General features: G+C 61.8%; 13 protein-coding genes across 13 annotated transcripts; 9 read left to right on the top strand and 4 right to left on the bottom strand.

Moving 5' to 3' along the window:
- Positions 1-117: 117 nt before the first annotated feature.
- Positions 118-2,088, top strand: RHTO_02076 (glycoside hydrolase family 17 protein; the record flags this gene model as incomplete). Its single annotated transcript, XM_016415754.1, has 11 exons — positions 118-403; positions 465-531; positions 599-714; positions 777-847; positions 909-1,042; positions 1,104-1,173; positions 1,230-1,339; positions 1,395-1,654; positions 1,720-1,736; positions 1,871-1,912; positions 2,002-2,088. The coding sequence occupies 11 exons, from the start codon at positions 118-120 to the stop codon at positions 2,086-2,088; spliced, it is 1,260 nt and encodes a 419-aa protein (XP_016272324.1).
- Positions 2,089-2,383: 295 nt separating this feature from the next.
- Positions 2,384-2,858, bottom strand: RHTO_02075 (uncharacterized protein; the record flags this gene model as incomplete). The annotated part of the gene is made up of 3 exons (XM_016415753.1): positions 2,384-2,469; positions 2,608-2,746; positions 2,808-2,858. 3 exons carry the CDS (start codon positions 2,856-2,858, stop codon positions 2,384-2,386), a joined length of 276 nt encoding a protein of 91 aa, XP_016272323.1.
- A 188-nt stretch (positions 2,859-3,046) lies between these two features.
- RHTO_02074 (uncharacterized protein) lies at positions 3,047-3,827 on the top strand (the record flags this gene model as incomplete). The annotated part of the gene is made up of 2 exons (XM_016415752.1): positions 3,047-3,265; positions 3,324-3,827. 2 exons carry the CDS (start codon positions 3,047-3,049, stop codon positions 3,825-3,827), a joined length of 723 nt encoding a protein of 240 aa, XP_016272322.1.
- Positions 3,828-3,911: 84 nt separating this feature from the next.
- RHTO_02073 (phosphomevalonate kinase) lies at positions 3,912-5,875 on the bottom strand (the record flags this gene model as incomplete). Its single annotated transcript, XM_016415751.1, has 7 exons — positions 3,912-4,153; positions 4,228-4,354; positions 4,419-4,466; positions 4,531-4,869; positions 4,954-5,307; positions 5,367-5,505; positions 5,619-5,875. The coding sequence occupies 7 exons, from the start codon at positions 5,873-5,875 to the stop codon at positions 3,912-3,914; spliced, it is 1,506 nt and encodes a 501-aa protein (XP_016272321.1).
- Positions 5,876-6,922: 1,047 nt separating this feature from the next.
- RHTO_02072 (uncharacterized protein) lies at positions 6,923-8,669 on the top strand (the record flags this gene model as incomplete). Its single annotated transcript, XM_016415750.1, has 6 exons — positions 6,923-7,071; positions 7,129-7,229; positions 7,287-7,349; positions 7,405-7,889; positions 7,954-8,297; positions 8,366-8,669. The coding sequence occupies 6 exons, from the start codon at positions 6,923-6,925 to the stop codon at positions 8,667-8,669; spliced, it is 1,446 nt and encodes a 481-aa protein (XP_016272320.1).
- A 574-nt stretch (positions 8,670-9,243) lies between these two features.
- On the top strand, positions 9,244-9,917 carry RHTO_02071 (DSS1/SEM1 family protein; the record flags this gene model as incomplete). Its single annotated transcript, XM_016415749.1, has 4 exons — positions 9,244-9,345; positions 9,418-9,448; positions 9,566-9,740; positions 9,878-9,917. 4 exons carry the CDS (start codon positions 9,244-9,246, stop codon positions 9,915-9,917), a joined length of 348 nt encoding a protein of 115 aa, XP_016272319.1.
- Positions 9,918-10,363: 446 nt separating this feature from the next.
- On the bottom strand, positions 10,364-11,776 carry RHTO_02070 (NADH dehydrogenase (ubiquinone) Fe-S protein 7; the record flags this gene model as incomplete). The annotated part of the gene is made up of 6 exons (XM_016415748.1): positions 10,364-10,433; positions 10,873-11,024; positions 11,082-11,153; positions 11,218-11,319; positions 11,437-11,696; positions 11,758-11,776. 6 exons carry the CDS (start codon positions 11,774-11,776, stop codon positions 10,364-10,366), a joined length of 675 nt encoding a protein of 224 aa, XP_016272318.1.
- A 2,096-nt stretch (positions 11,777-13,872) lies between these two features.
- On the top strand, positions 13,873-15,902 carry RHTO_02069 (ubiquitin-protein ligase molybdopterin-converting factor; the record flags this gene model as incomplete). The annotated part of the gene is made up of 9 exons (XM_016415747.1): positions 13,873-14,403; positions 14,463-14,607; positions 14,707-14,848; positions 14,908-14,961; positions 15,049-15,085; positions 15,145-15,288; positions 15,347-15,417; positions 15,477-15,548; positions 15,608-15,902. The coding sequence occupies 9 exons, from the start codon at positions 13,873-13,875 to the stop codon at positions 15,900-15,902; spliced, it is 1,491 nt and encodes a 496-aa protein (XP_016272317.1).
- A 231-nt stretch (positions 15,903-16,133) lies between these two features.
- On the top strand, positions 16,134-17,598 carry RHTO_02068 (uncharacterized protein; the record flags this gene model as incomplete). Its single annotated transcript, XM_016415746.1, has 4 exons — positions 16,134-16,431; positions 16,490-16,881; positions 16,942-17,048; positions 17,112-17,598. 4 exons carry the CDS (start codon positions 16,134-16,136, stop codon positions 17,596-17,598), a joined length of 1,284 nt encoding a protein of 427 aa, XP_016272316.1.
- A 471-nt stretch (positions 17,599-18,069) lies between these two features.
- Positions 18,070-19,213, top strand: RHTO_02067 (40S ribosomal protein s4; the record flags this gene model as incomplete). Its single annotated transcript, XM_016415745.1, has 5 exons — positions 18,070-18,118; positions 18,192-18,253; positions 18,312-18,438; positions 18,621-18,895; positions 18,956-19,213. 5 exons carry the CDS (start codon positions 18,070-18,072, stop codon positions 19,211-19,213), a joined length of 771 nt encoding a protein of 256 aa, XP_016272315.1.
- A 546-nt stretch (positions 19,214-19,759) lies between these two features.
- Positions 19,760-22,029, bottom strand: RHTO_02066 (uncharacterized protein; the record flags this gene model as incomplete). The annotated part of the gene is made up of 2 exons (XM_016415744.1): positions 19,760-21,702; positions 21,828-22,029. The coding sequence occupies 2 exons, from the start codon at positions 22,027-22,029 to the stop codon at positions 19,760-19,762; spliced, it is 2,145 nt and encodes a 714-aa protein (XP_016272314.1).
- A 231-nt stretch (positions 22,030-22,260) lies between these two features.
- Positions 22,261-24,565, top strand: RHTO_02065 (uncharacterized protein; the record flags this gene model as incomplete). The annotated part of the gene is made up of 8 exons (XM_016415743.1): positions 22,261-22,377; positions 22,430-22,518; positions 22,582-22,657; positions 22,721-23,851; positions 23,925-24,075; positions 24,137-24,216; positions 24,270-24,453; positions 24,516-24,565. 8 exons carry the CDS (start codon positions 22,261-22,263, stop codon positions 24,563-24,565), a joined length of 1,878 nt encoding a protein of 625 aa, XP_016272313.1.
- A 295-nt stretch (positions 24,566-24,860) lies between these two features.
- On the top strand, positions 24,861-26,374 carry RHTO_02064 (mitochondrial distribution and morphology family 33; the record flags this gene model as incomplete). The annotated part of the gene is made up of 5 exons (XM_016415742.1): positions 24,861-25,317; positions 25,373-25,621; positions 25,683-25,738; positions 25,796-25,920; positions 25,978-26,374. The coding sequence occupies 5 exons, from the start codon at positions 24,861-24,863 to the stop codon at positions 26,372-26,374; spliced, it is 1,284 nt and encodes a 427-aa protein (XP_016272312.1).
- Positions 26,375-26,383: the final 9 nt, after the last annotated feature.

The following is a 26,383-nucleotide window of genomic DNA, read 5'->3' as shown; positions in this document are numbered from 1 at the left end:
CCCCCCCCCCCCAGCCGGTACCCCTCCTCGTCCGCAGCACAAAACCCCTTCACCTCGAGCGCCGACTTTCATGCCCAGCCGAGCTATCCGCCGCAAGGGGGAGCGGGAGGATCCGGGATGTACCGCCACGAGTCGGGGTCGGCGTGGAGCTTGGATGAAGAACCGTTGAAGGAGGGTGCGGCGACAGGAGCGGGATACCAGGCTGTCCAGCGAGGGAGGGACAACCCGTTCGCGGCGGACTACAATGGCGGCGCGAAGAAGCGGAATTGGAAGAAGTGGGCGATCGGAGGACTGCTCGGTGCGGTCGTGATTGGCGGTGTTGTGGGTGGGATCGCGGCTTGGAAGGCGCACAGCGGAGGCAGCAGCTCGTCGAGCTCGTCGGGCAGCGGGAAGATGCAGTACAGTGCGCTTGCGTTTGTCTTGTGAGCGGCTCACGCAGACTGATCTTGCCTCATTGTGCCCAGTCGACGGAACCGCCAAGGTCGTCAAGTGGAACCCGTCAGATCCTTCGCAGTTCGAGACAGACAGCCGGTATGTTTGGCTTCCGTTGTTTTGTCGTGGACGACTGGGCGTGCGCGCTGATCTCGACACCGCACAGGCTGAAACCGATCTTCTACGGCCTCGCTTACACGCCCTACAACGCTCTCGAGCCGTGGTGCGGCGCGACGCTGAACAACGTCACGCAGGACATCATCCTCATGAGCCAGCTGACGAGTGAGTCGCTTCGCTTTGCGGTCTCTGCAAGTTGCGTCGGCGCTTAAACTCGCATCTTGCAGCTCGACTTCGCATGTATGGCTCGGCTTGCAACCAGACGCAACTCGTTCTGCAGGCGATCCAGGATACGAAGGTGCGCACGTCTCGTACACGCCGACTCGGCTCTCACCGGATTCACTGTCCGGCGCGCACAGGTCAACATGACGGTCTGGCTCGGCGCGTACGTCGGCGACAACACGACTGTCAATGCTCAGCAGCAAGAGCTCGTGCTCGACGCGCTCAAGATCTATGGGGCGGATCACGTCTCCGGCGTGACCATCGGCAACGAGTTCGTCCTTGCGAGCTTAAGTACGCGTTGAGCTAGCGAGCTGATGGGCTCGAACGGGCAGATACGTTCTCAATGCGGCTGTGGATCAAAAGACGACAGCAATCAATTACCTCGTCCAGCAGATGTCTTCGGTGCGTTCGCTCAACTTTCCGTTCGGCTTTGACGGGCTGACGCCGCCCTCTCGCAGTTCCGCACCGCACTCGCCGCGCTCAACTTGCCGAAGACGCTGCCAGTCGGTACCGCCGATGCGGGCTCGGCCTTCACGACCACACTTGCCGCAGGAGCTGATTTCATCATGTCCGTCCGTTCCCTCACCTCGCCCTCTTCCTCGCTTACCATGCTCACGGGACAGGGCCAACGTCCACCCCTGGTTCGGCGGTCTCCCAATCGACCAAGCAGCGGGCTGGACCTGGGAGTTCTTCGAAGAGAACGACGTCGCCATCTCGAACCAAGTCTCGAACAAGCCGACGCCGTACATCGCCGAGACTGGGTGGCCGACTGCGTCGATGACGCCGGAGAATGCGACGCTTGGTGGAGCTGTTGCGGGCGTTTCGGAGTTGCAGACGTTCCTCAATACCTACCCATGCCAGGCGAACGCAAACTCCTCCTACTGTACGTGGTGCCCCGTTCTTCGCTTGGGCACGCCGGCTGACGAGTCTTCCTTCCTCGACACGCAGACTTCTACTTCGAGCCGGTGAGTCGGGCGCGCCTTCGTCGGTCCTACAGCTTGAGTTGCGACAGAGCTTCTCTTCCTTGTTTCCCTGGCGAGATCGACGAATCACATTGTCAAAGCTCTCGACCAATGCTGACCTTTACCCCCTGGCGCAGTTCGACGAGCCATGGAAAGAGCAGTTCGGCGGCGTCGAGCCGGTGCGTCTTCGCCGTCTCCGACACAGCACTGTCTTCGCGGACTCCGCCGCTTGGCACAGCACTACCGCTGACAGTCTCCGCGCGCGCAGTACTGGGGTCTTTTCGACAGCAACCGAAAACTCAAGGACATCACGTTCCCGACCTGCAGCGTCGATTCGGGCCACGCTTCCGGTTGATTACGCTCATTCAGCAGCCTCCTCCCCCACCGCTCTCTGCGTCTTTCTCCTCCGCATAGACGTTCAGCTTCTCGGTCATCGTCATTCTGCGTACAGACACTCCCCCTTGCCGGCGAGCGCATCTCTTCCTCCCTCTATCTCGTTCGCAGCCTAGCACCCTCGCATACCCCTATCAACCTGCGCCATCTCTTTGCTCTACACTATCCCTTGTTGCATCTCTAACTACCCTTCGGAGCGTCTACGCCGACGACGTTGCTCGAGAGAGGTGGGCTGAGGATGTTGCGAGGGGTGCGGGCTAGGGTTTTGGCGGACTGGGCGGCTCATCATAGTACCGCTGCTTCATCGCTCGATACTTCCGCAGCGAATACATCGCTTCGATCTCTGCGGGCGTGGAAGGAACGGTGGGAGGAGCGAGTGAGGGAAGGGCGACATCGCAGGCCGGGAGGGCGGGACAGAATAGGTGGGTCCATGGTTAGTGAGCACTGCGCAACGACGGACAGCTAAGCGTTTCGGACGCACCCTTCTTGATGAACTCTGCCTTCTTCAAACCCTCCTCGATCCGCTCCCTGTCCGCGCCGACATACGCCCCGAAGCACTTGTGCAGCCTCTCCGTAAACCGGTAGTTGGGGTCTGGGTACTCTCTGCCCAGGTAGTGGAGCTGTGCGACGAGGATGAGGTCAAAGTGGGGCGCGAATCGGCAGACTGATGAGGCGACGCACCTCTTTGTACAGCCTGCGGGCCTGGAAGCGGAGTTGCTGTAAAGACGACAGCTTGGATAGAGTGCGTTGAGCCGTGCAACAAGCTAAAGCGTGAGTTTGAGCGAGTGGCAGCAGCGAGAGCAGCGCGAGACAGCTCTCTGCCGGCGACCACCACCGCTGCTCTCGCCAGGTCGACGAAAGAGACGTTAAGTCACGTTGAATCTTGAAGACTGCAAGGCTGCTTCGTCTCGTCGACGCCCATGCCCTCCCGAACGGACCTGGTCGCCGCCCTTGCTCGCTACCCTCAGTCGCTCGTTCTCCGCGCAAACGCCTCAAAGTCGTCTGCAAACCTCGTCGAATTGGATGGCTGGTACCGAGGGACGCTGCGGGAAACGCTGAAGAAGCGGGAAGAGGAGGACGAGCGGGGAGCGTTCCTTGAGAAGGAGGAACTGGTCAAATTGATGCGCTGGAAGCTTGCTGTGCGTTGCGTTCAGCTTCACGGACTTGTGTACGTCGCACTGACGCGGGTACGTATAGCGAGGAAAGTGGCGACCGCGCCTCCAAGACCTCATCGCCCAAAACCCTTCCTCCGAAATCGAGTCGTCCACCGCCAAAGCCTTCGAAACCGTCGACAGCGATCCCGCCGCCTCGCTCGCGCTTCTGTCCAAGCTCAAAGCAGTAGGCCCAGCGACTGCTACTGCGATTCTTGCTTTTTGGCGACCAGAAGTCGAGCCGTTCATGTCGGACGAAGCGATGGAGAACGTCGGGGCGTACGGCGAAGACGAGGCAGGGTCGCTCGGCAAGAAGGAGTACACGGTCAAGGCGTGGCAGGCGTACCGGAAGCAGATGCGGGACCGGATGAAGAAGGAGGACTGGGCGAGTATCGAGGAGTTAGAGAAGGCGCTGTGGAGTTGGGCGGTCGAGCGGAAGTACGGTGAGGCAGCATACGAAGGAGGGGAGAAGGCGAAGACAGCAAAGAAGCGGAAGAGCGAGGGCGGAGCGGCGGAGCAGACGAAGAAGTCGAAGAAGGCGGCAGCCTGAGTCGCTCACCGGGGTTCTCTTGCTGACGTACGCCACCACTGTCCCTTGTATCTATATGCACCGCGTCTTGATCTTCAAAGAGTTCTACCGCTTCTTGCCCCGCTCAATCGCCTCTTGCAAACCCTCAACGTCCTCAACCCGCTCGCGCAACAATCCCGCTTCGCCTTCAAACGTTCCACCCCGTACCCACGCATTCTGCGAGAGAGGTCGGACGGACATGTCGCTGTAGGAGAGGAGGAGCGACTTGACGGCGGAAGCGGGAAGAGAGGAGGCGGAGGCGGAGGGCGGGTCGAGGCAGAGGACCCAGATGGCATCGTATCCGCCGGCTGTAGTCGTAAGCGTCAGTGAGCGAGCGTCTCACAAGCGAAGGCAAAGCGAAGAAGTGGAAAGTGAGACGCACCTCCGGGAACGCCAGCACCGATCACACCCGGCAAAGCAGAGCAAGCGTCGAGCAGCTTCATCTGCTCGGGCGGCTCGATGGGCACGCCGGACTGCTCGCCCATGTAGCGCATCAAGGCGCGAGTATCCTGCGCGTGAAGCCGTCGTTAGCCATCGAAGCAAAAGCGGTCAAAGAGGGAGCGGTAGACGGACCAGGATGCGCTGGGCGGCAGCAGCAAAGGGAAACGCAGTTGCCGACCACTATGTATATGCGTACGTCAGCGAACTTGTCGTCTCGCCATCTAACGAGAGCACCGAAAGTCACCTCCTTCGCCGTCAACCCCGCAAGCTTCGCCACCTCGCGCTCATACCCACCGGCATCCTCCTTCGCCGCCTCGCTCAGCTCCGCAAACACATCCCTCAGCTTCTCGTTGCTCTTTCCCAGCTCGCTCCACACGCGCTCCGCCTCTTCCGGCGCCGCCTTCTTCCACTGCATCACCTTCCCGACCATGCTAGGGGTATTTGAGCCTGCGTCGACGTCGGCGAGGAGGAGGAGGGTGTGTGGGGGAAGGCTGAAGGAGGTGACGGAGCCGGCGGTGGACGGCGAGGTCCAGGCGGGATTGAGGGAGGGGGAGAGGACGGAGAGAAGGTTTTTGCTTGAGATCTGTACAGCAGCTGACATCAGCAGACAGGCTTATAAAACCGCATGAGAGTCGCATGGAACCCTCGAAGACGGCAGCGAGCGCACCTTCGAACCGCCATTCGCCTGCGGATCCAGCAAGTCGCCCAAGCATTCAACCGCGAATCGCCTGTACGTCTGACTCCCGTACACCGCTGCCGAGACATCGAAGCCGCTGCCGACTTTGCCCTGAGCGAGCGAGTGGACGTATTGTGCGAGGTTGTGGAGGAGGTGGATCCTCTCGTTGTCGGAATTTGGTAGCCGGTCGGATGATGGAGACACCGCTGGTGAGGAAGCGGAGGTCCAGTGCAGGAGGAGAGAGGACGTGAGCGAGGTGACCATGGCGGCGGAGGAACCGAGACCCGTCTTGTGGACGTTTCGGATCGTGCAGTTGAGCGGGGCGAACGGTACCGGCGCCGAGACCTGTAAGGTTCGCTAGTCTTAGCACTGCTCGTCACTTTGGATGGCTGAAGGTGACTCACGGAGCGGGACTGTGAGTAGAAGTCGTTCGAGCCGACAATCGTGACCTCCAGAGGACCGAACGTCGCGGCGGGCTCCAGGGCGGACGCAACCTGCAGCGCCGCCTGAATTGACAGGTGTACGAAGGTATTGCTGGATGATCTGCCAGGGGAAACGAAGCGGAGGTCAGTGCGAAGGAAGCAGGAGTGGGCCAGCGTCGAGTGCGACAACAGCCAGTCCCGAGCCATGCCGCAGAGTAGCGATGCAGGACTCACCCTTCTCCTTCCACTGCATCCACGACCCACTCGCCATCGTCTCTGTGCGCCTCGTACTCCCACCGTCCGTCGTCGAACTGCGGGCTCACAACCGTGATCGCGAAGCGCTCGACGCCCGCGCTCGCCTCTCCAGCATCCTGCACGACTGTGTAGAATCTCGACGGGGTCGCGCTGACGAAGCCCTGATGCTGGCGGTCGAGGACGAGGTATCCTCCAGCGACGAGGACCTTGCCCGGGCATGAGACGACGGTCGGCATTGGCGGCGGTGCGGGTAGGTTCAGGCGGGATACCGGCGTGTCTGGAAGGTAGCAAACGCCTCACACGGCCAGCAAAGCGAGCGGAACGAGCTGGACGAGGACAACTCTTCGCGTTGAACCACGCCAACGACGACGCTCGCTCCTCTCGCTCCTGCTGTTCCCTGGTGAGCTCGATGACACACTCGTAGCTGTACAGGAGTCGCCAGCTTGACGCCGCGCTGTCCTGATTTCGCGCGGCATCGACCCCCCGCGCTCCTTCACCTGCGCTTGCTTGTCGCGCTCACCCGCCGCAAGTCCGCCAACTGCGACACTGCCCACTTGCAGCGTCCGTAGAAGCACCACAACAGCAGATCCGACACCGGCGAGCCTTCGAGAAGCGGGCGAGACGATGGGGACCCGCTTCTGCTGGATTTACGAGCAGAGATCGCCTCGAGCTGGGCGAATCGGTGGGCAGCGGCGGCAACGACGCGCATCATCAGATTGCCGGACAGCCGTTCTCATCCGCGCTTCAGCGAGCAGAACGGTCATTTGCCTGCGCGCCTGGAACGCCCCTCCTTCCAGCCGCCTTCCTTTCTCGGAGGAACTCCTCGACGCTGGCCAGCCGCCTGGCGGACGCTGCTGTCGTGGATATGAAGTTGACGAAGAGCGGATATCCGGACGAACAAGTCGGGTGCGACGCTGGTGGGCAGCAGGAACAGGAATCCTGCGAACGGGACAAGCGACATGGAGCATGGAAACGGAACGGCCGCTCAATCAGTCGCATGGCTTTTCATCTCTCAAGATGATCTGCACCGGATCGGGTCTAGCGTGGCGCATTGCGCCGAGCGTGCCTAGCCTTGCAGAAGAGCTTCTCTCCGGTCTCTGCACTCTTGCTGGCCCTGCCACACTCCCTCGCCCCTCTGAGCGCTCGTACTCGCTTGCCTCGTGCAGACGTCGCCGGCCCCTGCCTGCCGCCCGACGTCGACCTACTCGCCTCGCGCCTGCAGCTCACCTCTGCGAACCTTGTGAACGAGCGACCTCATCAGCTCGCTTACGACAAACGCCCTCATGCCCGACTTGCATTGCTCGTTCGCGGTGCTGGGGACGACAGACAACCCCTGGGCGGACATGCACGTCCTCTTGCACGCGCAGATGTACCCGCCCTTTCGAAGAGGATTCACGGCCAGGGTTGCGGTACTGGTTGTCCTCCTCGTCCTGTGCGTCCTTCACTCCGTGCGATACTCGCTATTCGGGCTGACCTCTCGCGCCTGCAGCCTCATCCTCGTCTCCTTCGCCTATCTCACCGTGACTGTGCGGGACGTGCGAAGAAAGGGTCGGGATATCTGGGTCATGAAGGTGGTCGAGCGGCCAGCCGGTACGCTACGTAGTCGACGAGGCTCTTCTTGCTCCGCTGACGAGATCGCGAACGCAGGCCGCTACCTCGCCTTGAATCAATACCTCATCTACCCTTCCCTTACGGTCGCTCTTTCAGCTGGTATGTCCGCCTTCCTCCGCATCGTACGCGGAACCAGCTGATATCTCGCGAACAGTGTGGATCGCCTACGTCGCCTACGTCTACAGCATGTTTGGCCCAACGGCCGGCAATCCCCGCTCCCTCTTCTACTGGCTCACCCTCTGCTGGCTCCCCTTCTTCGCCCTGCTCGCCGCGACGACCTACTCAACCACCTCCGCCGCCAACCTTGCCTCTCGCGGACGACAACCCCATTCCCACCGTCTCGGACCTTTCACGAGCGCAGCCATGTTCACCATCCTCCTCCCTGTTCTCCTAGGCCTCGTCCTCGCCATCGGCATCTGGACAGGCTCGCGATGGCACCGCTTTGCGAGTCGATGGGAGGAAGTGTACGACTTCCTCGGACAGCAGGCGGCGGCTTACTCGGGCGGAGCGCTGGATCCCGCTCGAGTGAAGCAGGCGGATGCGATGCTCGGCGCACGATGCGCGACGGCGATGAAGGCGAAGGATGCGTTGTTGACGAACAGTATCGTCTACATCGTCGCGGCGGTCGTTCTCGTCGCCGTGCGTCTTTCCTTGTTCCTCGCTCACCAGCGACAATTCCATCTGACAGACTTAGCGTCTTCAGCTCAACCTATTCAGCGGCATCTACCTCCTCTCGACTCTCCGCTACATCGACGACCGCCAACTCATCGTTCCTCGCGGCACTCCCCTCGTCGCGCCTCTCCAGCCGCTCCCTTCCTCAACCCTCAATGGCGCCGACCCGACTCTCGCCGACGTCACTGAAGCAGGCCAGCCTACCGCCGCATGGGAAGCAGCAGCCGAAGCCGAGGTGTCGAAGCTCAAGGTGCACCGGCTGAGATGGGACGTGACGCTCTTCTTCATGTCGGTCGTCCCGTCCTGTCTTGCCTTCATTGGCTATACGGCGTGGCTCGGGACGCAGATGATTGCCATCATGAGCGACGCTGGGAAGTGAGTCGCTCGTTCGCCCTCTTTTCCCCGCCTGAAACGGTGACTGACTGGACCTTGCGACTTTGCAGGTACGAGTTTGCGACACTCGGCATGATCTGGATCTACGCCTTTGTCTCGCTCGTCTGCCTCTCAGCTCTCACCATCAAGACCCTCCTCTCGCTCCGCCTCTCCGCACGAAGGCGACTCGAACCCGTCCCTCCCTCCGTTGAGTCGCAATCAACGCGGCGATACCGACCGACGGAGCAAGTCCGACCACGCGACTGGGCGGAAGAGCAGGAGGAGTATGGTGTTGGAAGCCAGCAGGAAGAGTGGCGAAGAGGTGATTACTCGTGGGATGAGAAGCGGGGCGGGGAACGACCGCCGAACGAGTGAGGCCGTTCCGTGCGTTGTATGAGTATCGCAGTCGGGTCTTTGTAGCACTGCACGATGCGTCGTTCAAGCGAAAGGGTATGCGAGCGCGTCGAGACGAGCCAGCCACATTGAGGCGAAGGTGAATAGCCAGCACCGAGCAGCCTCGCATGTCCAGACAGCGCGGTGCACAGTCGCCATCCTTCCCTCAAACTTGTAAGCTCGAGCGGAAGTCCAGAAGTAGTTTGAACAGAACGAGCAGGACATGGTCGACAGAGGGAAACGCACACGCGTACAGCCCGGCAGGTCCAGCAGCATTTGCGCGCCCATGATAGGCCGTTTCATAGGCATTCCTCGCGCGGAAGAGTTCCGCTCCTCTTTGACGATAGACGACTCCCAGAGGTCGAGCAGGCGACGAGGCGAAAGCCATGGCGACCGCATGGGCTCGCCTGCCCTCCTTCGCACCGGACTCGTCTAGTAGCTAATCGCTGGATCAGCACAGTCTCATAAGCAGCCAAGCGAGTCGAGTGAGCGGTCGTGAGCCAACCTCTCGTCGACGACGCGGCCCTTCCTTGATCCCGCACCACAACCCGCTCAGATGGCAAGCACAGCAGCACCGACCGCGAACGCACCTACAAACGCAGCGCAAGCCGCGCCCAAACCGTCCAACGCGAACCCTCACCTCCTTCCCTTGCAAGAGGTGCGTCTTCATCGGTTCGAGGTGACTGTGCGAGTCTGGGACGAGTGAGCTGACTGGTTGCGCGCTGGACAGGACGACGAGTTTGAGGAGTTCCCTGCGGAGGGTGCGCCGCCTGTTCTGCTGCCGTCGTGGACCTCCCAATCGCCGCTGACCACACCGTTCCTCTCCTCCTCACGATTCGCTCTCGCCCGTCTCGCTCGTCTCCCCTGACCGTACGCAGACTGGGATATCAAAGAGTCTTACGGCGCACACCTCGCAAAGAAGGCAGACGGCGCAGCAGGCGCGCAAGGCGGAGCAGGCGCACAAGGAGGCGAGGGATCAAAGGCGCTCGACTCGCTGTGGGAGGACGACTGGGACGACGATGATGTTGGAGATGACTTTTCGGTGCAGCTGAGGTGCGTTGGGCGTTCGGTTGCTCTTCGATGGGTTGGCGAAGTGTTCAGGTCATGCGATGGCGACCGCTTGCTCCTAAACTCCGCACAGCTCGTTGCGAAGCACGACAGGAACTGATCCGTTTGCTCACATTTCACAGGGGCGAGCTCTTGAAGCAGCAGGACCAGATGCAAGCATGAGGCGGGTCGACTTTGGGAAGCCAAGACGGAGGAGTAGGCCAACCTGAACGGCCGCTGTAAACCGCATGTTCTCATACGCAACATCCTGGGCTACCCTGAGCGGATGCTCGGGATGGAGGAGAGCTAGAGAGGTAAGTGTTGCGCGACGGCGAAAGAATCGAGGGCGGAGTGATGGTGCTTCGAACGCCAGGTGGCAGCGGATCTTCAGAAAAACAGCATCGACTTCCTGTGAGTCAGCCTCAGCATTCCTTGACGTTTGGCTCGCAGCGAAGCCGGGAGAAGCGGAGCCGCGAGGAAAATCTCCTTCTCTCGCAAGCCAGCGATGGTCAGGAACGAATCTACATGATCAATCAGAACAGACGAATGCTGAAGCTACTCTCTCCTCCCTTCTCCCGTCCTCTCAGCACCCTCCCTCGCCATTCGAGTGAAAAACCACGCCGACCGCCTCACTTGCGGTACCACTGCACTCCCTTCCTCGATCTCCTCATTTTGCGTTGGAGCTGTAACATGCCGTAGCTGTTTGTCGAGGTGTGGGAGTGTCGGGAGAAGATGGGTGGAGGTCGGAGGGGAAAGGGGAGGAGAGGGAGGGGGTGTGTGGTCGAGCGCATCGAGACGTCCATTCGAGCGACACCGAATCGTCCGCAGACAACAACAGCGACAACCACGTCGAATACACGTCCACCGTCACGTACAGGCGGGGCCGGAGAGGGCGGGAGAGGGCGAAGTCGAATGCGAGAGCGAGGCGGAGGACGAGATGGCGGTCGGGTGGGGCGGCGCACAGGCGGAATGGACGTGGGCATCACGGTGAAGGCGAGAAGATGGCGCGGAGACGGCGAACCAGAGCGAGAAGCGAGTAGTGTCGAAGGGGATTTGACAGAGGGAAAGAGAGGGAAAGGGGAGAGAAAACCTGGTCAGCGCTCTCTCCTGCCTACACACGACGACAAACCAAACGCACAGCAACGCCTCAGCGGTCGGAGGGCATCCCGGCACGTAGAGGTCGACAGGGACGATCCTGTCGCAACCGCGAACGACCGAGTACGAGTAGTGGTAGTAACCGCCTCCGTTCGCGCACGAACCCATCGAGATGACCCAGCGGGGCTCGGGCATCTATGAAGAAAAGTGTGAGTGAGAATGAGAGGATGAGGAGGTGAGATGCGGGCAAACCTGGTCGTAGACCTTGCGGAGTGCAGGCGCCATCTTGTTGGTGAGCGTCCCGGCGACAATCATGATGTCGGACTGCGCGAGGGGAGCCGAAAAGTCAGCTCGGAAGCAATGAATGGTAAGGATCGCGTGAACGCACCTGACGGGGACTGGCACGGAAGACGACACCGAGACGGTCCTGGTCGTAGCGAGCGGCAGCCATGTGCATCATCTCAACAGCGCAGCAAGCCAAGCCGAAAGTCTGAACCAGCACGGGAACCAGAACAAGCCAACGAGCGAGAGTCGGGGAACATGGGGACGACGAGGGTCAGCGCAAACGTCGTCAACGGCAGTGCGAGATGAAGGCGCGCGAACGCACCATCGGCCACATGGAACCCTGCCGCGCCCAGTTGACAATCTTGTCCATGGTGCCCAAGGCATACTCGACGCCGTTGCGCGGGGTCTCGAGGCTGAGCTGGTTCGAGTTGACCTTTGCGAGGTCGAATGCCTGGCTCGCCTGGACCTGGTTGACGGGCGTCGAGACCTCGGTGCTGGGACTGGCGGTGCGCGCGGGGGTGGTGGCGATGGAGCGGGCGAGGATGGCGGAGGGACGAGCCTGGCGAAGCGCCGGCTGGAGACCTGTGTGCGGGCGCGGTGGTGAGCTGGCTGGGTTTGTCTGGTGTGTTGACCGAGTGCTAACCTGTCCGGATCGACTGCATTGCTGTGGAGGAGCAGAGAGCGCGAGGTGGCGGAGTGCGACGAGGTCGGGCGCGACGCGAGGAGACGACGCTCTTGCCATTGGGCGCACACTCTCACCGCTCTCTTGGGGCTCTCGCTGGACTCAGATTTTAGCCTGAACGCTGAGCTTCCCACCCGTCCAACTCGCATCGTCGTAGCGGGCGTACTCGCTGTTCAGCACACGCTCAAACGCGACAACCTCGCACGATCCCTCGAATCTCGCTTGTTCCGCCTGTGTGGTCCTGTCCAGCATACGAATCTTGACACGGAGCACTACGGCTTGGGTCAACGCGGGCTCGATGTCGTTCGCCTGCACTCAAGCATCAGGCTCTCCCTTCTCCCGTCTCGCCTGCTTCCCTGCGCATCTCGCTCACTCCAGGGTCCTCGTCCCCACTCATTGCTTTGTTCGAGACGACGGCTGGCTGTGTCGCGCTGCGGAAGCGTCGCGTTGGCCTGCTCGCGGTGGTGAACAAATCGCGAGTCGTTACCTGCGGCAAGCTCGGCCAGTCCAGGCATACGCCTCTGTAAGGCGCGATACACAAGATGAAGCTTTGTGTCCTTGAGCAGTGAAGCCAGCGGCAGAGATTGTAAGAGGCAGATAGCGGACAGCTTGCGACCCGAGTGGTCGAGTGGAGAAGATGCATCAGCAGGGACTGCTAGATCCGGTTTTGCATCAACAGCGAAAGCGCAATTCGCGATGCGTGCACTCCCGCGCAAGTGAAACGGAAGACGGCGAGGTTCAGACGAGAGTACTCTCCTCGATGCGCTCGACCACCACACCTCCTCCCTCTCCTCCCCTTTCCCCTCTGACCTCCACCCACCTTCTTCCATGACTCCCACATCTCGCCGAATAGATACGGCATGCTTCAGCTCCAACGCAAAATGAGGAGATCGAGGAAGGGAGTGCAGTGGTACCGCAAGTGAGGCGGTCGGCGCGGTTCTTCGCTGGAATGGCGAGGGAGGGTGGTGAGAGGATGGGAGAAGGGAGGAGAGAGTGGCTTCAGCATTCGTCTGTTCTGATTGATCATGTAGATTCGTTCCTGACACTTGGTCGGCTTGCGAGAGAGGGAGATTCTCCTCGCGGCTCCGCTTCTCCCGGCTTCGCTGCGAGCCAAACGTCAAGCAATGCTGAGGCTGACTCACAGGAAGTCGATGCTGTTTTTCTGAAGATCCGCCGCCATCTGGCGTTCGAAGCCCCTGCACTCCGCCCTCGATTCTTCCGCCGTCGCGCAACAGTTACCTCTCTAGATCTCCTCCATCTCGAGCATCCGCTCATGGTATCCCAGGATGCTGCGTATGAGAACATGCGTCTGACAACGGCCGATCAAGTTGGCCTGCTCGTCCGTCTTGGCTACCGAGAGTCGACCCGCCTCATGCCTGCATCTGGTCCTGCTGCTTCAAGAGCTCGCCCCTGTGAGATGTGAGCAAATGGATCAGATCCTATCGTGCTTCACAACGAGCTCCACGGTGTTCAGGAGCAAGCGGTCGCCATCGCATGACCAGGCAGGGGGTGCAGTGAGGCGTTCGGGCGGGGCGAGTCGGTGGAGAGTGAAGACGGACAACGGCGAGGAAAGCAGGGCAGACAATCGGTGCAGAGTGAGGGCAATCGAGCAAGAAAGCCAAGCCTGACATAGCGGAAGCAGGAGAGAGGAGATGCTTGAGCGCCGGAGGAAGCGGAGTGCACGCCTGGTCGCGTAGTCCTTCGAGCATCACGCTGGTGGTTCAACGAACACTCAAACCGTTGTTTTGTCCCTACGCAGTCCCGCTAGACCCGCAGACGGCGCCGTCGACGAGCTGAGTTGTCATCGAGTCGCTCGAGCTGATGAGGCGAGGGAGGCGGGAGCAGGCAGCGGGACGGCGTGGCGACAATGCTCAAGCGTAAGCAAAAGGCTATGACCCGATCAGCCGTGTCAAGCGGCCCAATTGAGCGTGTCGAGTGCTCGGTACGGGACGAAGCTGTGCTCGTGCAGGAGGACGCTCCTCGTTCTCCGCCAACTCTTCCGCTCTCGCTTTACGAAGGAGTGAAACCGCGCCAGGCTCTTCCGGGCTTGCGCTGAGTCACGCGCGCCCCGCCATCATGGCCGCCCCCTCGACATCCCTTACCTCCCGCCTCGCCGACTCGCTTCGCACGCCAAACGGCAAAATCGCAGCCGTAGCGCTCGTATCGGGCGTCTTCACAGCTGGCTCGATCCTCGTCGCCCAGACTCTGCGGCGCAAGACCCGTCGAAGACGGCTAAAGAGCGCGATTCAGGAGACTTTGGAGGAAGAGACGGACGACGAGGACGAGCTGGTGGATTTCACGCGGCCTGTGGGGAGCAGGAGGTCGAGTATGGCTGGTGTGTCGCAGAAGGCTGCGCGGCAGGCGACGGAGAATGCGAGGGCTGGAGGGAAGGGCAAGAAGAAGACGAGCGAGGTGATTATCCGCGAGGCGCTGGCTCGGAACTATGTCTTCCTGGGCGAGGACAAGATGGATCAGGTTCGGAAGAAGTTTGTGGTCGTCGTCGGGCTGGGAGGGGTCGGGAGTGCGGCGGCTGTCATGCTTGTTCGAAGCGGGATCCGCAAGATCCGCATTATCGACTTTGACCAGGTTTCGTTGAGTTCACTGAATGTGCGTGCTGGCTCTCTTTCGTGCCCCTGACGACTAGCGCTAACGCCCGAGTCCTGCAGCGACACTCGACGGCGACGCTCGCCCAGGTCGGCACGCCCAAGGTTACCTCGTGCGCCGAGTACTTCGCGCAGATCGCGCCTTGGGTCGAGGTCGACGCACGTGTCGAGTTGTTTGAGAAGGACCGGGCGGCAGAGCTGCTGGAAGGTGAGTCCCGCGCACTCCAGTTGCGAGGGCGAGATGAGGATGTCCTCGTTTCCGGCTTCGCTGCTTGAAGGAGTTTTTGACTCATGCAGCACTTCGCAGGTAACCCCGACTACGTCATCGACTGCATCGACAACATCGACTCGAAAGTCGACCTCCTCGCCTACTGCAGCAAGAACGATCTCCGCGTCTTCTCCTCGCTCGGTGCGGCGGCGAAGAGCGACCCGAGTCGTATCCAGATCGCGTGCGTCGAGCTCACGTACGGGTTTTGGCGAATTGAGGCTGATACTCGGATGTTTGCAGCGACATCTCGACAACTTTCGAGGACCCGCTCGCCAAGTCGGTTCGGCGAAGGCTGTACGTATAGCGGCTCATCTGCTCAGCTGCTCGATCTGCTCCCAAAACGCTAGAAGCTGCTGACACTCGTGACCTTTTCCTGGACAGGCGGTTGGAGGGCGTTGCGAGCGGAGTCCCCGTTGTCGTGCGTTCCCCGTCCCCTTCGTTCCCTTCAATCCCGTTAATTCTTCTTCTCCGATGCAGTACTCGACCGAAAAGCCGCGACCGGACCTCGGACTCCTCCCACTGCCAGAAGAAGAGTTCCAGAAGGGCAAGGTCGACGAGTTGCACGCCATGTCCAACTTCCGCGTCCGCATCTTGCCCGTCCTCGGTCCGCTGCCTGCGATGGTGCGTCCTGCCCGTGCTCTTGCTCGTCGACCAGTGCTGACGGCAATGCGTGGGGCAGTTCGGAAACGTCGCGGCTGCGTACGTCTTGCAGGACCTCGCGGGCTTCCGACAAGAGCCGCTCCCAGTCAAGTGAGCCTCCCAACCTGCCTAGCAGATTGCACAACCGCTGACCCCTCCTCGTCTTGCAGGACCCGCCCCAAGCTGAACGCGACCTTGCATCGCCAACTCTCGGCAGTCCAGCAGAAGCTGACAGGCGACAAGTGCGTGCTGCCATTCTGCAATCTGATTTTATCATCGCTGATCTGATCTGTACTCGCAGCCGTCTGCCCATTACGGAGGACGACTGCGGCTACATCTTCGAAGAGCTGCACCGCGCCAAATCCGTTGCCCCACCACGCGCCTTCCCCTCCCGCCCCACGCTGCTCCCGTGGAAGAAGTCTCGCGGACTGGCATGGGACAACCTGGTCGTGTTTGATCGCGAGGAAGGGTACAGACATGAGGAGCACTGTTTGTTGGGCGACGAGGAGCCGGAGGAGTATTGGGGAAGGGAGGTGGCGGACTTGGTGGAGAGTAGGATGGCGGAGGAGAGGCGGTTGCGGCATTACAGGATGTAGGAGGGCGGGGAGGTAGACAAGTAACTTCCGTCTTGGCCAAGAGGTCGTCTCGCTTTCAACTCGCTGCGGCTGTTTCGCCTCGCGTCTACTGTACTGACGGTGCTCGTGTTCCTGCGAGCACTGGAAGCGCCGCTACTGTGCAAGCTGGCCAACCTCTGGCTGACCTTCCCAAGCCTGGCTCTCCTCCTGCGCTCTCTCGCTCTTCCACTTCACCGCTACACCTCGCTTGGCATGTCGCTGGCTTGGCCGACTCAATACGCACCCGCAAGCTTCCCAGCAACGCAGCTTCACGCCTCCGCCACCGCTCCACCCCCTCCAGCGCCGTCCTCGCTCCCTCTCTCCTCGGCCCTCCCTCCCGCCCCTCCCGCGCGCGACCTGCACAGCGCACGCATCAAGTTCGTCCTCGACAAAGTCCGACTCGAACTTGATGCGGCGCGCGAGGCGGTCAAGGAGGTTTGTAAGCTGCAGGAGGCGGTTGAGGGGGTTAGGGAGGAGGTGAGGGTCCTGAAGAGAGGGTGGGACGAGCGAGGTGCGTTCGCTTGCTTCGCTTGAGGGTGAAAAGGCTAATGCGAATCGGGCGAGTGCAGAGCGCGAGCTGAAAGAGGCGTTCGTCGAGGCTGTCAAGGAGACGATGGAGGAACACCTCGCTCCTCTTCGCGTCGGACTCGCGTCGCTCGCGGACCAGTTCAACGCCTCGCTCTCGACGCAGAAGTGCGAGTTCGATGCAGCTCTGAAGGACGCGAGCGCTTCAGTCGTGCGTGAGACGGAGGAGAAGGTGCGGTTGGTCGAAGAGGAGGTTGGGAAGCGGATTCAGGATGTGCGTGGACAGATCAAGGACGAGATGCGGGCCGCGACGCAGAAACTTGAGGAGAAGCTGACGGGGGTGGTCAGGACCGCTGAGGGGGATGCGGCAACTGTGCGAGCGTTGGAGGACAAGGTTGAGGAGCTGGAGGGCAAGTTGCGCGTCGCCGAGCAGGAGGTACGTTCGGGCAGCACTGCTTCAGCATCGAGCAGCACTGAGAAACGGCCTCAGGCGCAGCAACTCGCCGCGAAGCAAGAACAGCTCGAAGCCGCAGCGATTGAAGCAGCGAAGAAGCAGCCTACTCCCCCGTTCCAGCGAGCAGCTTCTTCGACACCGGTCCGTCCGTATGTCGCGCCCAGCACACCGATACGACACGCGAGTGAGCAGTACCCTGTCACCTCGTCCAGCCCCTCGAGCGCTTCGCCTACCCGTCGTCGCCGTCGTGGTCTCTCGTCCGCCGGGCTCATCGCCGTCCAGGCTCGTCCTACGTCCCTCCCTTCCCTCAGCACCACCCAGACGCAACCTGAGCAGCCGACGTCTTCCTCCGCGCCCGCAATTGCCCTCCCCTCTGCCGCCTCGAAGCCGCCGCAGAGCGCCAGGTCCACCCGGCAGCGTTCAAAGCGGCGCATCATCGAGCAGGACGACAGCCTCGACTTTGAGCAGGACGTCGAGGCGATTGGCGTTGCGAGTGGACGAACGCCGGTAGCAGACAAGAGGGTCAGCCGGTCGAGCAAGCGGAGGAGGGTGATTGAGCAGGAGGAGACGCCGGTCGGGTCGCAGGCAGACAGTGCAGGCTCCGCTGAGCAGGTCGCGTATGCCGGCGAGGGCCGGGATGGACAGACCGAGGCGAGCGGGGTCGACGAGGACGAGGAGGAGCCGGACACGCTCGAGTGAGATGGGGCGGGCGCGCGGGTCTGCTTGTTGTTTGGCCGTGGTGCCAGTGTGTGTGCGTGCATTGCCAGCGTGTCAGGCTGAGCCCTCGAGCGGTGTGAGCGTGTGTGAGCGTGGGCCAGCCTCGAGCGACTTGGCGTGGTCGTGCTCGACTCGCCGCTTTCCCTCCGTCTCCTTCTCGCCTCAGAAGTCAGATCACCTCGCCGACAACATGTGCGTGCATGGCTCACACTGCAGCTAACCTGCCAGCTCCGTGCAGCCCGCCCAGCCCAGCGCGCGAAGCGAGCGACCACCGCCGCCCGTCCCGTCGCTGACTTTTGCTCGCTCCCGCCCATCCACCTCGCCCTCCCCTCTGACTGCCTCGCCTGCTCGCCCATCCGATCCACCACACTCTCGACGACCCGCCGACCCGACCGCTGTGCTTTTGACGGACGCGATGCCCCCCTCAACAGGGCTCGCGGTCCTAAGAAGCACATGTCGCGTCTCGCCGCGCCCAAGGCGTGGATGCTTGACAAGCTCGGCGGTGAGGAGGATATTCTGGGGACTTGGGAGGGAATGCGTCGGAGCGGGGGAGCTGACGAGGTGGTCGTGCGCAGGTGCTTACGCCCCCAAGCCTTCGCCTGGTCCCCACAAGCAGCGCGAGTGCTTGCCGCTCTCGGTGAGTGGTGCATTGTTTCGTCGAGTGCAGAACAACGCTGAGCCTAGCGCACCCGCAGATCTTCATCCGCAACCGCTTGAAGTACGCCCTCACCGGCCGCGAGGTTACCCTCGTCGTCAAGCAGCGCCTCATCAAGGTCGACAACAAGGTCCGCACCGACGAGACCTACCCCGCTGGCTTCATGGGTCAGTCGCGCTTCACCTAGCGCTCTCTGTTGTCCTTAAGTGCCAGGCTCAGAGACTAACAGGTCCGCCGTTTCCTCTTCTCTCTCATCTCTTCTCCCGGGGCTCTTCCCACACCCTACCGCAACACCACTCTCTGTGCGCGTGTTTGTCGGCATGACGGGACGGGATTTGCTGTCGTGCAGACGTCATCTCGATCGAGAAGTCGGGCGAGCACTTCCGCCTTCTCTACGACGTCAAGGGCCGCTTCGCCATCCACCGCATCTCGGAGGAGGAGGCGTCGTACAAGCTCCTCAAGGTCAAGAAGGTCCAGCTCGGCGCCAAGGGCGTCCCCTTCATTGTCACCCACGACGGACGCACCATCCGCTACCCCGACCCCGCCATCAAGGTCAACGACACCGTCAAGTTCGACCTCGTCGAGAACAAGATCGTCGACCACATTAAGTTCGAGCAGGGCAACGTGCGTATCTGAGGCGGCGAATCGCTGAAGAACCAACACTGACTCTCTTTGCTCGCACAGCTCTGCATGCTCACTGGCGGTCGTAACCAGGGCCGCGTTGGCCAGATCGTCCACCGCGAGCGCCACCAGGGCGGCTACGACATCGTCCACGTCCGCGACGTCCTCGACCGCGAGTTCGCGACCCGTCTCTCGAACGTCTTCGTCATCGGCGCCGGTGCCAAGGCTCTCGTCTCTCTCCCGAAGGGCAAGGGCGTCAAGCTCAGTATCAGTGACCAGCGTGACCAGCGCAGGCAGCGTTTGGAGAAGCAGCGCGCTTAGGTTGTGGCAGGATTCGGACGGTAAACCCGTCGCCGCAATGCAGGCGCTCTTTCTCATTTCTTCTGTTCCGTCAGACGCCGTCCTCGTTCGCACCTTGCTCGAAGCTCTTTCGCCGTCCCGCAGAATCGAGTCGTCCGCAATTCTTCCGCTCTCCCCTCTCGGTCCTCCTCTTCGATCAAACTTCGACAATTATGGCACCGGATCTCGCCAAGCTGCTCGTCAGCTCACACAAGCTACGCTCTAGATTCCTGTCAGCGCCTCGCTACTGCTGCGACGCGGCCCAGCGCCCACACTCGCTTTCCCCTTCCCACAGCGCACCTCGCGGTGCATCCCTTCCACGCTTGCACGAGCTCGAACAAGCTCCGCCCGACTCGCAGTCAACTTGGTGCGGCAGGAGGATCTAAGGGAAGCTGCCGAACAGGCTTCGTGCTGTCTGCTCCTCCCCAGTCGCGATGCTCTCGCGCATCCACAATCCAAAACGCAACCTTTCGTAAAGTTCGACGGAAAAGCGCACCAATTCCACGAGAGAGCTTGCTAGCTTCGACATCAGGACAGAATCTCCTGCAACAAATCCTCAACAACCTCAGTCCGCTGCTGAGTCTTCGCATTCCTCTCCTTCGAGCTCTTTCCGCTGGTGCGCGGAGCCTCGACTCGGTCGATGAGCTCTTCAGGCGAGTACGAGGCGAAGTAGTCCGTCGAGCCGACGCCGCACGTCTCCCAGACGACAAGCACCTCGCCGTCGCGACTGAGGGTAATCTGCTGGTCCTCCTCCTCATAGCGCATGAGGACGCTTCCGGCAGCATATTCGCTTTGGATGCGGAACATGGCCACCATGGCACGCTTGCCGTAGGCGAGAACGAAGCGCAAGGAGCGGGCACGACGGTGATAGCCGGGAGTGTTGTCGGCGTCCTGCCCCATGTGGAGCTGCACGCCAACGCGGAGATTCTTGCGCGTGACGATCGGCGGGAGCTGCTGCTTCGCTGCGCGGGAGAGGGAGTAGAGAGCCGGGTAGAATGGGCTGTCGGAGTAAGGCGCGAGCGCGAGCTGGTCGACGGGGTCGAGGCGAAGGTCGATGAGTGGCGCCTCTGAGCTGTACTTGTTCTGAAGGCTCTGGAGCAGCGTCAACGACGGATCGATCTGGAACGGCTTCGAGCCGGAGTCTGCAAAGAGGCGGGTCTTGAGTTTGGGCTCGCGGGAGGCCGGCTTGTTGCTGGTGGTGGCACGGCTCGACTTGGAGCGCAGCTGGCGCGAGTTCGAAAGACCGATCACAGCTTCGCCGCACGTAGTACTCGGCACGAAGCGCGAGACCAGACCGAGGTAGATCGAAGCCGGTACATCGGGAAGGTCGCGAAGTGCCGTGAGAGGCGTGCCGGGCGCGAAACGAGAGACGACATGAAGCATATCGCCGACGTGGTTGACAAGGCCGCAGCTCGAAACGTTACCGCCGCCCCAGTCCGCTGGCGAGAAGCGCAGGACGGAGGTGATGGCTTCGAGAAGCTTGTTGTCGGCGTTCGAGAGCCCGGTCGGATCGAGATCAGCCCCCGTGCAGACGAAAGAAAGAGTGGGGTCGACGGCGACGCCTTGATTGGCGTGTACGAAGCGGGAGATCACCTTCAGCTGGACCTTGTGCAACGACGGATTCGATTTGGCGTCGGGACCGACGTAGTGCGCGAAGGCGCGGACTTCGATCTTCTCGTCTGGGCCGATCTCGGCATCCCAGCCGTCTGCTTCGCCTGAGTATGAGGTGACGCGCTTCCACTCGCCTTGCCACCCTCCCGCGTCCACGAACCTCCTGAGCCCGCGCAACCAAGCCTGGTACTTCCGCAATTGACCGTAATCGGCAGCGAGTTCGATCATCTCGTCGGTCTGAGCGAAGTCGAGGAAGGAGTCGGCGATGTCGCGCTCCTTGAGGAAGACCTCGCCGAGGTAGACGTAGTAGGGGAGGGCGGGTCGCTCGTACTCGGCAATTTCGACGTTCAAGCGTGTCCCCGAGAGCGGTTGGAAGGCGAAGTCGCCGGCAGCTGGCTTCTTGAGCATCTCGACGGGGAGGAGGGCGAGCAGGCGACGCAAGGTGGATTTGTCGGCCCCAGCCAGCGTGTAGTTGTGATTCCCTTGCAGCTCTTGGTTCAAGTCGAGGACGCGTTGAACTGCAGCGTCGAGCTCGCTCGTCGGCAGATCGCCCGCGAGGCCGTAGTCGTCGCTCCCATCGAAGACAGGGAAGCGGACGCGGAGGCCCGACGGCGTGTCCACGAAGGGGTGTGTGAGCGAGTAGGCTGGCCAGCGACGGTAGCGTACACTCGTCCTGAAGGTCGTCCTACGCGGCTTCTTCGCAGGCGGCTCGACGGGTGCAGAGAAGGTGTCGCGAGGGAGACGAAGGCGTTTGGCGGGCGAGGAGGAAGCCGCCGGTCGCGCCGCATGCGCAGCCTCATGCTGAGGGTGCACTGAGCTTGCAGCAGGCTTCGGCGACGTCTCAGCTGCGGGTCCAGGAGCTGTAAGAGGATGTCGACGAGGTCAGTTCCTCATCGCTCATCCCGGTTCACCGTTCACCTCAGTCCTCTCCTTTCACGTACACCAAGCACCTCCGTACCACCGGCAAAACGAACAAGATACGCACCTTCTTCTTCGACCGACGCCTGCCCAGCCATGCTGTCCTCGTCCTCGTCCCCGCTCGCGCCCGCTTCGAGCTCCTCGACGGTCCCCAATCCGAACGCCGCAAGCATGTCCTGGACGAGGGGAGGGCCTTTCATCTTCGGCGGCGGCGGCGCGGCGAGCTGCTGCTCTGCCCTTGAGATGCGGCGTGGAGTCGTCGAGTTCATGTCGAGGAGGTCGGGGCAGGCGTCGGGGGCGGCCAAATCGTCGCAACGGGCTCCGTGGCAGTCAGCAGCGTCGAACGAAGACTCTCGTAGCACGACTGGGGCGAGACGGAGCGCTCCGAGCGACGGTGGCGGAGGCAAGCGTGGCTGCAAGGTCGTTGTCGCAGACGTAGTCCCTCTCCCTCACTCCCCACGACACGCACTGCCTCGAGAACCCCGTTGTCTGTTGAAGTAATGTCCTTCAAGCCCACGCCTGCCTCCGAGACCTGCAGGAGGGCGCAGGCGACTCTCTTCGTCCTCTCGCAGCTCCCCCTCGCCATCGCACCCAACTATCCGACCAACCCGCTCACGGTGCGCGCTGTCGGCCTACACCACGATTTAAGCGCTCACTCGCGTCTCGCAGGCGTCGTCCAACTTCACCGATCGCCTCGACACCATTGCCAGCAGCTCAGCACTCGTCCTCGTCGACTACTCGGTCGTTGATCGCTCGCTGTGCGACCCGCTCAGATCGTCCCGTCACCCAATCACCCTCCTGACGAAGATCTCGGCGCGCAGGCGTTTCGTCTTCACGAACGAGGCGGAGCGTGAGAAGGGGATCCGCAAGTCGGTCGAACTCGCCTTGGGTTTGCAGGTGCGAGATCTCCTCGGCTCCCTACGGACGCGTTCGTCGCTGACAGGAAACTCATGATCGCAGGCTTCTGCTCAGACCGCCAAGGAGTGGAGCCCGAGCGAGAGGCTCAGCCAGCACCGTCCTGTCGAACGCCGGTTCTACGTCCCCAAGCTTGATCTCGCCGCCTCGACTTTCGACCCGGATGCCCTTCTTGCGCACTTCCCCCGCCTGTCACAGCTCTTTTCGGCATTCTGCTATTCGGTGGAAGCCAAGACCGCCGGCCTGTACGTCAAGGACGACTACGAGAACGTTCCTTCACCGGCGCCTCGACCTCCGGGCTCGATCTTCCCTCGGCCAATCAAGCCACCGATGGCAGCAGATCAGTCATCGCCTTCGAGGTCCGCCAGCTCTTCGTCAGCACCGTCGTCGCCGCTTGACCAGGCTCTCGCCCGCCTCAAGTTGCAGCAGACGAGTACCGGCTCCCCGCGTCCCTCCGCCGCCGCGTCTGCGGCGCGCGGGACCAGCGCTCGGCCTCAGCCGCCGTTCCTCGTTTCGGTTGCGACGCAGACGCCTCCTCCTCCGCCTTCGCCAATCCTCATCTCTTCTTCCACGGCGACCGATCGCCCACCTCCACCACCTGTTCTCGTTGACGCATGCACTCAGCTCGACGCCGACCTCGAGCTGCAGCGCATTAGCGCGCTCGAAGCCGAAATTGCGTCGCGTCTGCGCGTCGAACAAGAAGAGCGCGACTCGCGCGCCAGGACTGAGGAGGCCGAGCGCGCTGCTCGTATGACGAAGGAAGAAGATGAGCGCAAGGCGCGCATTTGCCGTGAAGAGGGGCACTATGCTGCGTACCGGTCGAAGCTCGAGCAGGAGGCGAGGGACGCCGAAGAGAGGGCGCACAGCGTGCGTGACAAGGAGGAGCGCAAGGCGGCGAGCGCGCGCAAGGTCCGCGAGGAGGAGGAGCGCAAGGCGGAGGATGCGCGTAAGATCCGCGAGGAGGAGGAGCGCAAGGCGGAGGATGCGCGGCAGGAGCGGCAGGAGGAAGTGAGGAAGGCCAGGGATGCTCGCTCTGAGCGGAAGGAGGAGGAGCGTCGCGAGGAGGAGGCGTACGAGAAGCGCAAGGCGGAGGAAGCTCGGGCTGTGCAGGCCCAGGAGGGGGTTGTCAGCGGAGGACATCCCCATCGTGCAGGCTTCTGTATCCGGGTCATCAACGTGAGTGACGCTGCCATCAAGCACTCCTCAGATACCAGTCACATACTGACACTGCGTACCTGTCTCTGCGCAGCCCCTCTACAACAACAAGAGGCGCATGGTCGACTTCCTTCAGGAGAAATACGGCGAGGTCACCGCCCTCTTCTTCCAACCGACTCTGTTGCACGGCCAGCAATGGTTTGTTGCGCGGTTTAAGAACCGAGATGAAGCACTTTCGGTCATCTGTGCGCGCGACTTTCCTCCGCTAAGTCGTTTACCAGGCCATCCCTGATGAGTTGACCACAGCCAACATCAACCTTGCAAAAGAAGGAATCGCGACGCGGTGGCCGGATCATTACGAAAACGCGCAGGTTCTCGTGCGAATGGTGTGTTTGGACACTATCTCCCGCTTACACTTCAGCTGATGAAACGTCCACAGATGTACGACTCGTTCAAACCCTCCGACATTAAGCCGCTCATGGACGACATCGCGACGTGGTACGGCCAGGACCCGATCGGTGTGGCTCTGCCGCCGGGCAAAGGCAAGCTCGTCCTGCAGATGTCCACGCCTGCGGCGGCCAAGGAGATCATCGAGACGGGCATCAACCTGATTGATCACCGCCGTGCGTGACTTGCTGCTCTCGCATTTGGGCTGACGGCTGACAACACTCCACCCCGGGTCCAGGTCGCCCGCTTCTCTTCGCTCCCTGCGACCCGTACTGGAACTTCGTCTGAGCCAATCTTCGCTTCGGTACTTCTGTCTAATCAGCGTCGTCACCGCCTCGAGAAGCAGCGCGCCTAAGCGGGCGATTTCTGCGACTTTCGCGGGCTCGAAGGAACGGGAGGAGGGTTTGGTGGTCTGAAACTTGGCTCTCCTTTCGACTCCAACGCTGTCGCCTCGGTGAAAGTACCACGCGAGTGTTTAGCCCATGCGACAACTGATCTGACGCCGTTCGAGCGAGTGATGCGGGCGCAATCGCTCGTCGACGTCGCCCGAGAGGGACTTGGCCATTCTCGACTTCGCTCGCCCATGTCCGTCCGCTTCCCGCTCGCGCAAAGCTGCCGGGCATGTCTCCGCAGCTCTCGACAAGCTCAATGGAGGCTGTCAGTGCTCCACCAACGCCCCTTCAGCGCAACGCCGCGAGGAGCGGACGCCGAAACCGCCTCATCAGCGAACCTCGCTTCGACGGGGTCTGCACCCGCGCCACAACCCTCCCGAGCGAGTTCACTGCCGCTCCCCTCTTCGCCACCATCGTCTGAAGCGACCGCGCACTCGAAGCTTGTCGAAGCGCGCGAGTTGGCGCAGAGACAGCTCCGACACCTCCTCGCGACTCTCGACTCGTCGGCGAGGAAGCAGGCGCAGGCGTTCTCGGCGGCTCTCAGGGCTCTCGAGATTGAAAGAAAGCTGAGGGAGGCGGGGGCGAAGATCAATCAGGCGACGGGGTACGAGGAGATTGAGCGGTTGCGGAACGGGGTAGCGGAGAAGGGTGTGTTCAGGTTGACGCGTCTGAAGTAGGCGTCTGCTCACCGTCTCTCGCACAGAACGAGCTCTCCTGGACGCCCGGGAACAAGCGATACTCCTCAAGCGCGACTACACCGAGCGCGTCAAGCTCCGCGCCGACTCGCAACGAGAAGTGAACGACTTGTTGCAGCGGAAACCGACCTGGAACGGGCCGGATGTATTGCGGTTCACGGAGCTCGTGCAGCAGGAGCACGAGAATGAGCGGGCAGAAGCGAAGGCGAAGGCGGAGATGGAGGCGGGGGAAGAGGCTGTCGAGCGCGGATTTTCTGGTGCGTTCGTTCGCTTCTTCACTGAGATGCAGTCCCTGAGACTCGCTTGATCTGTTTTTAGACCTGATGCAGGCGATTCTCGAGCGGTACCACGAGGAGCAGGTCTGGAGCGACAAGGTGCGTCCGCTTGTGGTCCTGGTCGTGCCTTCCTCGCTGATTACCGTGCTACCGCAGATCCGATCAATGTCGACCTACGGCTCTCTCGCAATCACCGGCCTGAACGTCCTCCTCTTCATCGTCACACTCCTGCTCATCGAGCCTTGGCGGCGACGACGGCTCGTGCAGAACGTCGAAGAACGGTTCGTTGCCCTACGCTGCAGCTTTCCTGACGCTTGCTGACGAGCTGTGTATCGCAGACTACGGACGAACTCGCAGCAAGGGCACGACGCAACGCAAGCCCAGCTCGAGACGCTCCAGCACCTCCTCCAGCAGACTCAAGCGAGCCTCGATGCCGTCGCCGCCACGACAGCCGGTATCGCCGCCCCTCCACCTGCCCCTCCTTCGCCCATTCCCGTGCCCGAGACGCCCTTCACGCCGGTGTTCGACTCGACCTCGCCTGAAGCAGTCGCTGCTGCCTCCTCTCCCGGTTCGACCGAGACGGGTCCCTCTTCGACAGCATCTCAGCAACCCCATAGTCGTGTCGTCGAGCAGGCGCTGGCCGCCATCGAGGGCCACGAGGTATGGGCGGCCGGCGCAGCAGGAGCAGTCGGCGGCATCGCTATCGCCGCGCTGGTCTCTCTCCTCGGCCGGTAGATCTCTTTC

The sequence above is a fragment of the Rhodotorula toruloides genome, assembly GCF_000320785.1.
Source record: "Rhodotorula toruloides NP11 unplaced genomic scaffold Scaffold16, whole genome shotgun sequence".
NCBI classification, from domain to species: domain Eukaryota; kingdom Fungi; phylum Basidiomycota; class Microbotryomycetes; order Sporidiobolales; family Sporidiobolaceae; genus Rhodotorula; species Rhodotorula toruloides.
This window is presented reverse-complemented; position numbering and strand designations above follow the sequence as displayed.